Source organism: Eptatretus burgeri, chromosome 15, assembly GCF_056783735.1.
Source record: "Eptatretus burgeri isolate ZD-2024b chromosome 15, Ebu_testis_v1, whole genome shotgun sequence".
Lineage (NCBI taxonomy): Eukaryota > Metazoa > Chordata > Myxini > Myxiniformes > Myxinidae > Eptatretus > Eptatretus burgeri.
The window spans coordinates 17,758,571-17,772,841 of record NC_140975.1 but is presented as its reverse complement, the minus strand read 5'-3'; the positions used below and the strand labels follow the sequence as shown (position 1 = coordinate 17,772,841).

The following is a 14,271-nucleotide window of genomic DNA, read 5'->3' as shown; positions in this document are numbered from 1 at the left end:
CACTGAATTACGAACAATATCCAAGCTGGAAGCTTACGTAGTGGATTACAGAAACCACCTACTGTTTTGCTGAAGATCAAAGCTTGAGGCTTAGTCTTAAAACCTCCTTTGAGGAATGAAGGCTCATATATAGAAGACAACAGTTTTCAAATTTTCGCTTTTAATTTTAAAAGTCGTCCCCAAACATTAAAATGTCCGACTTAAAAGGGTGCATCGTCTTGAGATGATTAATCTCAATGCTTGAGAGCGTGCCTGCCCGAGCATGTTGTTGCTTTTGATATAATTGCATGCACACATATTTTTCTTGATTTGATCCATCATTCCACAATAACTCTTCTCATTGCACAGCTGATTCAGATTCTCTTTGCACACATTTAAAGCTATATGACTCACAACAAGAAAGGTACATTGTTACTTAGAGGGTATAGGACTCACCTCATCCTGTCGTCGATATGCTCAGCCACACTGAGCTCTTTGACCCGTTTCATCCCCCTCACTCTATAATACCCTTGCTTACCTGCATCCCACAGGGATGAATGGTTTAAATGGTTCTTTTTTTTTTTTTCCAATTCATACAAAGGTACATGTAATTATATCATAAATCTTTGTATAGAATAAGTGCTTCTAATGAACGTATGATAGTTATATTGTCGCGTCAGAAGGGGTGCCTGAACAGGGACTGTCTGGGCCGGATGGTCAAACACCATCCACAGATTCCGAAACAATCTTTTAAGTTTACTGCATTCTTAATATTACGATTCCCCAGGATCACCAAAATAAAAGCCAAACCTGGTGGTGAAACGCACAGGATGAAAAAGGGAGGAAGATGCTTCTTAATTAAAATGGTTTATTGCAAGAGAAATGCTGACATTTGGGATAGAATAGACAACAGAACCCAGACAGATGTGGTGCATGAGGACACACAAGTGGGGAAGGTAGGACACAAAAACCCAAACTTATATACAATAGGAAATAAATAAAGCCTCACCCAACTGTGGCACCAAAATACCACTCATACGACAAAGGGAGAACAGAACAGACGAGGACTTGTGACTGGCATGAGCTGGTTGTGAATCCACCACAGTGGTATCGTCATGCATCACAGATCACAGATGAAGTGCAACTTGGGGAGGAGACGACAAGAGAGGAGAGAAAGAGGAGACAGAGAGACAGAGAGACAGAGAGACAGAGAGACAGAGAGACAGAGAGACAGAGAGACAGAGAGATTGCTTCTCCCAAGTTCCAAGTCCAACTGCTGTGGTGGTTTTCCAGAGGCCCCACCCTTCTGCATGGTAGGTCCTCTGGCCCACCCTTAGTACATGGTAGGCTGTCATTGGCTGCCACCTTTGGTGGGCAGTGCCACATGCTCCGGCGTTCCGTCCCTCTAAAAGGCTCCTCAGCTGACTTTACTGCCATAGATTGTGGTCTGCAGGCCAAACAGTTCATATGTCCCATGGAAAGTGCATTGTGTCTTTGTGTCCAAGTCCTCCATCTTGCCTTGTCTGATGCAGGAGGTTTTACATGATACAATCTTCCTCTATCTACTTTAAAGTATTACAATCACTGCCTTCTCATTGCACATTTACCAATATGACTCATCTCTGCAAGTATCAAAGACAAGAGTAAATCTAGGCTCCAAAATTCACATGGTCCATACTAAAGTCTTGATAAAATGTAGCTGTGGATCTCCCCACCCCACCTTCCATGTAACATATATTCAGTAACAGATTTTCACAATGGTGCTAAACAGAATGTGGTGCCAAGAGTAGCACACATCGGACCGATGGATTATTCATTCAAAATAACGGGGCTGGCAGGATAGCAGAGAGGTATGCACACTAGCCTCCGAGATGTCTCGCTTGGGTTTGAATCCAAACCGACTTATAAACCATTTCCCCAATGAATGTAACGTTAAAATGGATGTCCTGTCTGTTAGCTTTAGTTTGTGTATGCTAAAGATCCCACGGTGTCCTTCGAGAGGGATAGGCGAACTATCGCTGGCACCCTGAGCAAATTACAAATTCCTGCTCTAACCTACAGAGGCACATCCAGCAAACGATGCTACCCGCAGCCAAGTGCTGCACATGCAAGACGATCTAAGATAATAAACAATGATGTTTTCTCACACCCTCCCACACCCCCATTCCGTTATGTAGACATTGGCAGAGGTACCTTTCATAGGTACCATCACATTACCATATCCTGAGTTGTTTTCACAGACAGCGGTGTCTACACTGTAAAGGTTGACCCTTACACAAATTTAAGTTAAAACATTCAGAGATTTTTCATAAGTTTCATTTTAAGACCCTTCCATTATATGGAGAGAAAAACAATAGTATAAAACAAATATAGTTTGGGAGGGGGTGGGGGGAAACAACAAAACAAACAAACAAACAAACAACAAACCCACAAGCCCCTTTATGAAATAATGCATTTGATTTGACACGCTTTGCTACAAACTAAACAATGTGGCCCAGTCATATTTTCACAAGTCATGGTCTTCTCGTCCACCAATCTTTGGCATGTTTTCAAGCAGCCCAATTCCACCTCAAAAACCCGAATTAATAAGAACAATAATGACAAAGAGAATACCTGCAATAATAGTATTCTATCTATTATCACGACAAAATTTTCTTCATCATCAAATCATTAACCCCACCCAAACTCCCAAACTCATACCCTCTTCCCCACCTCTGCTCCAGTACACAAGTTACCCAAACCCTCAAATCAACATACAACAGGTTCTTGCCTGGTTAATGGAATTGGCAGCACAAGAGGTAAGCCCAGTGCCCAGAGAAGCAGCCAATAGGAGTGCAGGGTCAAAGGGCACAGGGGCCATACCAAAGCCTGCTGCAGCTGTAATGACCACAAGCCCTAGAGAATAGGATTGGGAAGAGTTGAGGGAAAATGTGAAAGGGGCACAACTGTAATCAATTGGTGGAGTCAAAGGCAATATGAAAAGAAAATGTCTGACATTAATGGTCAATCAATTACCCAAAGCATGCTGATATGTTTCCACAACCAAGTTGCAAAAAAACTTATTCTCAGAGTAATCTCACCAGTGAGTCGGATCTTGGAAAGGCGAGCATAGATCCCAGGCAGCTCTCCAAGGTCAATGCGCATCTCGGACCACTTTTTCCGGCTGTCCTCAGGATTTTCCTCCGTTTCGGTCTCGTTACTCTTGCTTCTTGCATCACCCCCACCACCCCATGCCCCTTTGGGGCCTGGCGCATCGTTTGACCCATTATTATCAATTGCAGGCAAAGGGCGAGTTTGTACTGCCTGAAGTGTGCTGGAACCTGTGCCACCTCGGCTGCACACCATCAGCTGCACAAATAAGAGACAACATCAAATCGCCATCTGCTATCCTCTCTGCTGCCAAACCCATGAAGATCTCCTTCAACCACAAAACAAAAATGCTGATGTTGCAACTTCCAACATACATACTGCTGAGTCTCATAATGATGGACAGATATGTTCTATAAAATTGTTTTCGAGTGATACCCTTCCACCAGCACAAACTTTCTTACCGAATAAATAAATAAAAATAATGGGCACTCCTTTGCATTTAGTATGTATGTGCACAACATACAGCTGGGACATCAAACTCCCCCCCCCCCCAAAAAAAAAAAATCCCGACCGGGTCAGAGAGCACAAACGTTTCCAATGGCAGAATGGGAAACTACTTTATTTGCAATTGCTTTGACAAACCATAACAATGGCAAAGGCAACATGAACCCTCCAGCGGCCTTTAGTCTCTACTTCCCAGTCATTTGACGTGTTCGTGAAGCGGCGATTTAGGAAAACGGTGCAATTAGGAGAACCGGTATATTTCCAGGTGAGCGTTAAGTTAAACTTAATCGTGGAAAAAAAAGAAAAGAAGTTTTCAACTGCTGTGAACACATGCGGCACACATGGCCTTCCATCGACATACTTGTACTTAACCTGAAACCTTCAACCAAATCAATTTAGGACAATTTACTGGGCAGACTTGCTAATTCAAATGCCTTTCTTGTCCCAGTAATGTGGGGAGCACAAAGCACTATTTTGTGCGTGACAGAGCCAGATGAAATGGTATTATGGAAAAAGAAAATACATAACATACAACAAGAAATAATTCACTGGAATAGCACTGCTTTACATGAGCAGTGAGGTCAGTTCCTCAGCATGACAAAAATCATGCCAAAATCAACAATGACAAGTTGTTCCAATTCTGGCAGGAGTTTTGAAAATATATTACACACCCTCTCCGCTTTCTCGAGCTGCGCCCCCCTCCCTGCCTACCCAGGCTGTTGAATTTCTGTATTCTTGAGAAAGGGTTAAATTATATAGTATATAGCCGAGAGGTAATTAATTAATGGGGTAATGAATTTGGGCCATTGTACTGAGGCAACCGAGTTAATCGGGTAATTACTATTCACGACGTAGTGGTGGTGGTGGTGGTGATGGTAGTGGAGGTGGTGGTGGTGGTGGAGGTGGTTTTGGATGTGGAATGAAGAGGGAGGTTTGAAGGGGATGGTGTGAACTTTGAAGTGGGGGTTTGGAGGTGGAAAGACGACGAGAGAGGTTTGAGATGGACGAATGAACGGATGGATGGATTCAGGTGAGGGAAGTTTTCCATGGGAATTACGGGCTTTGAACGGAAAAAAAAGGGCAGGATTGTGAGGACTGAGGAGTTCGTGAGTTAATTTTTGGAAGTTAAAGGGTGAGGGACCGGTGATGGATGGGTAGCTGGAGTTAAAGAAGGGTTGAAAGGTGGATTGATAGACTGAGGACGGAGTGATTAAAGAGGGATTGAAAGAGGGATTGAAAGATGGATTGTTCGACTAAAAGACAAAAGTTGGAGAGTCGAGACTCGGGACCGAGCACATTACTCAGGGAATGAAACACACTCAACTCAAAGCCATTTCCCTCCCCCATCCCTCCAAACAACGGGCGGGAACTGGAGGTCCATTTTAAATGCAGATTGAAGATGTATCTTATTCTGGGAATGATAACTAGTTCATACCCGTATCGCGGATCACCGACTTGACACGGGGTTTCTGAAGCACACCCAATTCATATAAATAACCAATTGGCAATTGCTTTAAAACCAGCCATGAGGGCAAAGAAAAACACGATTGCTTGTTTGGAGCTGATGAGCTTGGATGCTGAGGGTTAAAAGTTAAAACATACTGCACTTACTTCCTGGTACGTCTTGATGTCATAGTTTCACTGTTCCTGTTCCATGTTTAGTTGAGATGCTGAGTGCATCAAAGCTTGTTAAATCAAGTACGGTACTTAAACCTTGTAAACACCTTTTGTCAATTTGTTGGTGATACACCGGACTTTTTTTATCATATCGATATTCAGAATTCCAATACCGATATATCGATATAAAAGATTATATTGACATAACGGGTATATTGCTACATCGTGACTTGAGGCTGTGATGTTGGCCAATTTCCAATTTCATATATGGATGAAGGAGACCAGTCTTGAAGTGTAGAAAATAAAATTAATTAATTAATTAATAAAAAACCCACAAATGTGGAAGCAGGTCACACTTTATGACCCGCGAATACGTGGGGCCAGCGAATAGAGAATCCATGAATAGTGGGGGTCCGACATCTATATATATATATATATATATATATATATATATATATATATATATATATATATATATATATATATATATATATATATATATTTTTTTTTTTAATACAAAAACTTGTGTCACAGGCAATGTAAGTACAGTCAAAGCTCGTTACTATGCCACCTCGCTTCTATGCCACTCTCGCTATTATACCACTTTTGCTCGGTCCCGACAAAATTCAATACAAAATAAATTTACTATGCCACCCCCTACTCTCGCTACCATGCCACTACTGTGTGACTGTTAAAAGGCACGAGTCGTGAAAAAGTCTGTATTACGCAGTGCTCGATTATCACACTCACGTCCAAAGGCGAAGCGACGAACTACAGTCCAGCTGCGCACAACATAACCCAATACGTACGCGCATAGTCAGACTGTGTCAAAACACCCGATTCTTCTCCCTGTTGCCAGCCACAACAAGCCAATCACAACACGCACAACGAGACACAAAAAAGCACGAGCACACACACAGACACGCAGGCACACGTACAACAGTGACATCATTTTTTCAAATTCAGCCCATAATGTCAGCTCAGAAACGCAAGCGAACCGACTTTACGCTGAAGGAGAAGAAGGAGATCATCGATGCCGCGAAGAAGGAGCCGAATCAGTCCAAGTTGGCCAGGGAGATTAGCAAGAAATGGGGCATCGAAGTTAAGAGAACCACCGTGAAGGGCATTCTCAGCAAGAAGGATGCAATCGAGGCTGCAATCAAAGCTGGATTTCCATCGAAGCGCATGAAGTTGACGCAGGCTCACGACCCGAAGCTTGATGAGGGAGTGCTCATGTGGCTGAAGCAATCAAGAGGACAGAATGTGCCTGTCAGCGGCGATCTGATCAAGGAGAAGGCGATGAAACTGGCCGAGCTGATGCACATCCCAGACTTCATGGCGAGCGACGGTTGGTTGGGCAATTTCAAGAAGCGCCACGGCATCACGTTCAACATCCAACTCGAGCTGAACAACATCCAACTGGTCTTCTTCCCACCCAACCCGACAGCCAATTCACAACCAATGGATCAGGGAATCATAGAGAACCTCAAGCGCCACTACAAGAAGCTCCTGCTATGCCGCTGGCTTGAGGCCATAGACGAGGGAAAGGAGTTCAAGTTCACATTGCTCGACGCTCTACACGTCGCCCGGCGTGCTTGGGAGCAGGTCGGCAAGTCGACGATCAGGAACTGTTTCGCGAAGGCCAAGTTCATCGAAGAGGAGATCCAAACTGAGCCACAGGATGCGGAGCTGCCCGACATCTGGGAAGCTCTGCCTGCTGAGGAAAAGATGCACGAGAACGAGGAGATCGAGCTGTCTGACTTTCTCGAAGACGACGAGCGCCTCGCGACTGGCGGGTATTTCACACTGGAGGAGATTGCGGAGGAGATTCTGTGCAGTGAGGAGCCGGTGGAAAGCGAAGATGACGAGGTAACTGTCGAGGAGGAAATCGTTCCGTTCGAGGAAGCCCAGCGCGCTTGCAGCACCGTCCGGAAGTTTATGCAGCAGAGAAGCGGGAAGCCCGGTGTGATGCAAGTATGCGATCGGCTAGACAAAGAGATGCACGAGATCCGCCGAAAGAAGATGCGCCAGCCGATGATTCTTGAAAGCTTTGCGTGTCGTGAATTTCTCGCCATGCCATATGTTAGTGTGTGAACTCTGTTACTGTGTGTATGTTCTCCGTTCGCTTAGCTTATACAACAGTCGTGCCTTTTACTTGCTGGAATAAATTTTGTCTAAAGATTAACTACAGATGGGTAACTTGAGAAAATAAGGCCGTTTTTACAAAATCTCGTTACTATGCCACTCTCGCTACTATGCCACTTTTGCTCGGTCCCGACGGGTGGCATAGTAACGAGCTTTGACTGTAAATTTAAAATTTATTCACAACAATATAACTAAGAAAATCTCAACATGATCAAATGTTGCCCTATTTTATAGTCCACTCTAGCTAGTGCTCTGCTGAAGGACACATTCAGTGCTGCCAAAGCAGTCTCATCGCAAAAGGTACGCTGGATGGTTTGCCCGAGCCTTCCAAGAGGTAATCAGGTTAGGCATTTTGGAATTTTGCCAGGATGCCAGCCAGCATTAATTCACCAACCAACTCATCATCAAAAACGCCGTGCAATCTTTACCGTCCACCAACTAATACCAGCAGATGGGATAACCGGCTTCATGGCCATTCAATCCCAGACAAGACAGGTCAAAAATCAACTTCCTGGTATGCTGCCTCTGAACCGTAATTTATTGGAAGAAATATCATGCACCACAAGTAGAAATAAGAGAGAAAAAAAGAAATAAAACCAACGAACAAATAAATGAACAAGCCGGTAGGCGACATGGCTGCTCGCTCTAGATGGAAAGCTGGCCGACGCGACTAGCCGATATTCATGTACATGCTATCAATCAATATGATTATCACAGCCCTCTTCAAGGGCGTAGCCAGAGGTCCAAAAGCGATGAGGCGAAAGGTGGTGAACTGTCCTATTTAGGTATTGTGATAGGAGTGGAGATCAGAGTATTCAGAGCACTGCCGGATAGCTTTGATAGTTTACTCCCCAGGGAGCTCAGATGGCCAGAGGGCTCAGGCCAGATCATATTTCAGGAAATGAGCGACGAGGCAACTGCCTCGTCTGCCTCAGCCTGGCTACGCCCTAGCTCTTAGTTTGCACTCAGAAACCCGCCTTGTGAAATTTCAGGCATGTTTCCAAAGAGGCTCCAACAAATGGCAGCCCTGGTAATTCCATTTATCTATTCGCTTAAGATTTTATTTTTTTTATATGATGCTGTAAGACATTCTCCTTGGTCACAAAAAAAAACAGGTCCCTCAGAGGTCCAGTTTCAGAGGTATTGATTTTTTTTGTACAGTCCACAATAAGTGTACGATGTACGATAAAGTATTTTAGCTGTTGCTAAGCAACGGAGGTGTGCATAGCAACCATTCATTTTTGTGTACATGCGAGCCACATTGTACACATTTCACCCAAGTTTCATCAAAATCAGACTCTTTCTCTTAGAGATATTCACAATTAACCGTTTCTGAAATGTTCGACATGTACTCGCCCAAAACCTATCTCCTCCTACAAATATTTTTGTTAGGGCTGCAAATTGGCATGAAGGGAGCTCGATAGATTGTGCACAGAACTCTAAGCTTCGATTTTTCGATTTTTTTTTTGATTTTTGACCACTTTAAAGGGCCGTTGCTATGCCATTGCTAGGGCCGTTGCTATGCCATTGCTAGGTACCATTTTCGAAAGCACACGATTCCCAGAAATATTGGCCTTACCTACCAAATTTCATTGGAATCGGTTGAGTGGTTTAGCCCCTAGGCTTGACCAAAGTTTTGCGGACAGACAGACAGATGGAAATACCCAGAATAAGGGTGCTCTAAGAGCAGCCAATAAAGCGTGCATGGAAACTATGATAATTTCAGATACCAAACAGGTATCTCATATCAATAATCTTGCCATTTGTGGATAGTTGTTTTTTTTGAACTGCACACTGCTTTGGTCATGGGTGTGACCATGTAAGATCTGTGGGTGACTCCATTGTGTGACATTATATTCAATTGGCACATCCACACAATTCCATTTCCAAGAGGTGAGCACGAGAGGATTCAGCATGGTACAACAAAGGTCCCATACTATTTGCCGAAAGGCCGAGGTACAATTTTGTAGTGCGAGAATACAAACGCCTCTTCATTTATTTCAATAATGATCAATGAAGACATTCAGGACACAACGGAACATCTAAGCCATCCCATGCGCAGCTCACACATACCCCACGTGCAGGTGCAAAAATCGGGCGCAGACTGAACAACTTGCCAGATGCTTGGCGCATGCCAGCAGTCATTCTGCCAGCACCCATCCATTGCAGCAATCCCTGAGCAGGAAGGGTCCAATGACAAAATAGTCGAACGCCATAGGAGCCTGTCAGCACAAACAGGGGAAGGATACATCTATATACGCCCGACTTGGAACAATAATACAAATGAGATCAGCTGGGCATCATGGCATGCCAACTTTTCAACAATCTTCTTCCACAACTCCTTCAATTCTTTCAGAAGGTAACATCTTCAAGAAATCACTCACTGAGGTTTGCTATTTGCTATTCATAAACTGCAGTTTCCTCTTTCACAATTGAGGGGGAGGGGGGTCAGCGACTTAACACTGGTCAATTTAGCTAATTGCATTTCTGCCCTGCAGCTTGGAAGCTTCAAATGATGGATCACCAACTGGACGTTTGACAAGACCACAAAGCAAGATGCATCACATCCTCGTGCACCTTGTTCTGGACTTCCTCTCACCAAAAATAAAACAAAAGCCCTTTAATAAAAAAAAAATTACATCAAATTCATCAAATGCACTAATCAAAACATTACAAGCATTTTAGTTACAGTGAATGTTGATTCGGCAAAATTTTTAACAGCAAATCATTCAAGTACGATACCATATTATCATGTGTATCTTTGCACATCAAACATGCCAATTTCTGAAAAATGTTAAAAGGTTTAACATGTTGGACCAGCCCAAGTGAGAGAATCAACTTCACTGATTTGTGGATGATATGTGGTGCAATATTTCATGATTTCGAAGCCATACTATCTGCCAATCATCCTGCGTTGGCTTAGATTAAGTGTCTCGTCACATTTGCCTGTGGGAGTTAAAGATAATCCTTACTATAATTCACAGACCTGTGTGTGCTTGTTTGTTTGTTGCACTACTCCTCCTACAGTCCTGGGTCGATTACATGAACACACACACACACACACACACACACACACACACACACACACACACACACACACACACACACACACACACACACACACACACACACACACGATCCGAGGATCCTGAGTTTAAATCCCACTCGGCTGTTGAATTAATACCAGGTGGGGTTGACTCCGCCCACCATCCCAAGATCGGCAAAATGAGTGCCAGCTTGCCGGTATCCTGTGTTGGAGTGGCGACCTGTCCACGATTGTGTCCAATAGCCAAGGAGACTGCTTCGGCAGCACCAACGTTCTGCACAGAGTATGGTCCCAATGGATGGATGGATGGACTCATATATTGGTCCATCCGTCCATAATTTTTTGATCTATCATACTATATATCGTTTTTGGCCCTATCTCTCAATGGTGAACACAGACTTTAGAAATTCTCGAAACTGGATCCGTATCTTCACCAAAATCTAATCATTACATCCTCGCCACACACCTAACCTCTCCACCAAATTTCGTCCGAATCTGGCCACCACATTTTGAGATATCCTGTCCAAAGCCAGACGGGATGAAAACATAACCTCCATCCACCTTTGGTGGTGGAGCTAATGATAATAATAAAAACTAGCGATTTAATGGAACACCATTCCCTGTGTATGGTTCAAGTTTATAATACAATTTTGAAGATCGTATAGAAAATAATTTTCATAAGTTTGGTGCCGTTGAAGCAGTCTTTAACAACACCTTATTTTAAACATGTTTAAACCTCTCCATCACCCCCTCTCTCTCTTCTCGACCCCCAAACTCTCTCTCCTCTCTATCCCCCCTATCTTCTTTTCTCCCTCTCTCCTCTCTATCCCCTCCCCCCTCTCTTCTCTCTTCTCTCTTCTCTCTCTCTCTCTCTCTCCTCTCCATCACCCCTCCTCTCTCTCTCCTCTCTATCCCCCCTCTCTACTCCTCTATCCCCCTCTCTCTACTCCTCTCTATCTCCCCTATCCCCCCTCTCTCCTCTCTCTACCCCCTATCCCCTCTCTCCTCTCTCCTCTCTCTACCCCTCCCCTCTCTATCCCCTTCCTCTCTCCTCTCTATCCCCCCTCTTCCCCCCTCTCTATCCTCTCTCTCTCTCTCTCTCTCTCTCTCTCTCTCTCTCTCTCTCTCTCTCTCTCTCTCTCTCTCTCTCTCTCTCTCTCTCTCTCTCTCTCTCTCTCTCTCTCTCTCTCTCTCTCTCTCTCTCTCCCCTCTCTCCCCCTCTCTCTCTCTCCCCCTCTCTCCCCCTCTCTCCCCCTCCCCTCCCCTCCCCTCCCCTCCCCCTCTCTCTCTCTCTGTGTCCCACCCCCCCCCTCATATGAGGCCAAATAATTAGTGAAACCTTCCATTTGAGCAACTAAGAATAACGAAACAAACATGCTATATTGTAGAGCTATACTGATTATATTGTTACAAGGGAAGTGAATACAACCAATATGGCGGCATGCACGGCATTATTGGATAGCTCTGAAAACCCGATATTTTCATTGAAAATACATTTTTGTCCATAAAAAATAAAATAGATAAAAAAAATTTTGTCTGACTTTCTTCCCATTGTTTGCAAAACTATCTTAGTGACTATGGAAAATGAAATTAGATATCAAAGTAGAGTTAAGATAAAGTCCTGAGACAGAGTGAGAAAGCACAAGTAATGTGCTTATGTCATCCATGTCATCCATGGATGTCATCCATGGCTTGGATGACTAAAGCCGACAAGGCCTGAGACCAATGCGGAGCAAACAAAATTGCAGCGATTTAATTTTGAAGCCCCGCCCAGACACAGACAGACAGACAGAGAATGTTAGTGAGGGTGAGAATAAGGCTTCGCCTATGGAATTCCAATTTGGCCGATTGTAAATTTGGTACATATTGGGGACATAGCCATTATGCATGCATGATCTCTTAAAGAGTAGACACCCGTTCCAACATCGTTGAGGAAATGATGCTTCAGGGTTAAAGAATTGTTAATATACAGTCAGTTATTACCTCCTCCACCGAAGGTGGGAGAAGGTTATGTTTTTACCCTTGTCTCTCTGTTTATTAATTGCCAGAATCCTTCGGATTTCGGCAATTATGTTGGTCGGTTGTGTGTGTCATTCTGTGTGTCTGTCTGTCTGTCTGTCTGTTTGTGTGTTTACCCTGTAGCAGCCACACCGTTTCAGCGATCATGACCAAACTGGGTACAGACGTCGGCCATGGTCCAACTTAGACACTTGTCGTTTTTGGTGAATCTAGGTCAAAGGTCAAGGTCAAGGTCAAGGTCACCGAAATTCTTATTTTCACAACAACGTCCGCTAAAATGGTCGTATTGACTTCAAACTAAATCCAAAATGTGCATCTTCCAATTCTGCATCCAACCATATGTCTCATTGAGGTGTCACACCAACACCCTTCTTAAGGCCCTGTCACACCTTGACGATTTAGCCAACGTGTGCCTAACGTATGCAAAATTGGCTAAAACGCTGGCACACGTCGAATATGTTATGGGTAAGTTTGTATGCATTAAGAGCACGCTGGCATACGTCGTAGAACGCTGGCAAGCGTCGTAGTTCGCTGAGCTGTTAGACAAATTTTCCATGCTTGAAATTTCCCGACGTATGCCAGCATATGACTCACACGTTCCGCATAATGCTGGCCATAAGTTGTAGGCACGTTACGCGATCGTTGACACACGTTACCTGTAAGTTACTCATAAGTCGAAACACGTCGAGGTAATGTTTAGCGTACCCGAAACTTATTTCTAACCTATGAGTAACGTGTTGTATGCACGTTACGCGATCGTTGACACACGTCAACACAAGTTACTTGTAAGGTACTCATAAGTCGAAACACGTCAAGGTAATGGTTAGCGTCAGTATTCCAGAATCCCTGGTTTTTTTTTTTTGGTTTTTTTTTTTTGGTTTTTTTATCTTGCCAAAACGAAGTTTTTGCAAGATATGTTAGTCAGCTTGTATGTTTTTTTTATTTATTTTTTTACCTTCGCATTCTGCGAAAGGTTATGTTTTGGTCGGCGTGTATTTGTTTATTTATTTATTTATTTATTTAAAATCTTGTGATTCATATAACTCAAAAAGTATTAAACCGAATTGCATGAAATTTGGTGGGATGATTGGTTATTAGCCAGGAAGCATTCGATTAGATTTTGGGATCGTTCGGGTCAAAGGTCAAGGTCACGAAAAGGTCAAAATCGTCTTTTTACGATAACACGGTCAATTTTTATTCAATTTGCATGCAACTAACGCCAAAATGTTCAGAATTCAGCGCCTCATCTTGTGATATGCAATATGACACAATGACGCCCATACTCTTGTTACCGGTTAGGGGTCAAAGGTCAGGGGGTCACGACATTGAAAAATATGCGTTTTTTGTCATAACGCGGTCAATTTTTGTCCGCTTTACATGAACCCAGCACCAAAATGTTCAGAATTTAATGCCCAATCTTGTGACACAATGACGTCATAACACATGTCACCGGTTGGGGTAAAATGTCGGGGGGGGGGGGGGGGTTCACGCCTTTGAAAAATATGCGGTTTTCAGCATAACTCAGTCAATTCTTATTCGTTTTGCATGAAACCAGCATCAAACGAGATTACCTTCTCTTGTTGAAACGTTGTATTCACTGAGCTTGCGAGTGAAGACTCGCCAAAACGACATGAGTTGATTGTTGTTTCGTTCGTAGCCCCCGGAAGTCGGGGGGGTCATGACATTATAGATATGTGGTTTGTGTCATAAGACCATTCATATGAAACCAGTTCCCGACACTCATACCAAGAACAAAAAAAGTAGTGGCGGCGAAGGTATGCGCTCTATGAGTGCCCGTTCTAGTTTCATTTTTTTTGTTTGTCTGTAATCACATATAAAAAATTCTGCAGAGCACATTTGTCATTGGAAAT

The 14,271-nt window shown here is 43.6% G+C and overlaps 1 protein-coding gene across 2 annotated transcripts in view; it reads right to left on the bottom strand.

Moving 5' to 3' along the window:
* COX10 (cytochrome c oxidase assembly factor heme A:farnesyltransferase COX10) overlaps positions 1-14,271 on the bottom strand; it is a 43,664-nt gene that overhangs the window by 25,020 nt on the left and 4,373 nt on the right. Inside the window, exons 2-4 of one of the 2 annotated variants that reach the window (XM_085856963.1) lie at positions 9,409-9,557; positions 3,060-3,327; positions 2,750-2,874 (exon numbers count right to left, since the gene is read on the bottom strand). In XM_085856963.1, the coding sequence (XP_085713089.1) occupies positions 2,750-2,874; positions 3,060-3,327; positions 9,409-9,557 (542 nt within the window). Of the gene's footprint in view, positions 1-2,749; positions 2,875-3,059; positions 3,328-9,408; positions 9,558-14,271 lie in introns of those variants that run through there. The other variant, XM_085856964.1, reaches the window with a different exon arrangement.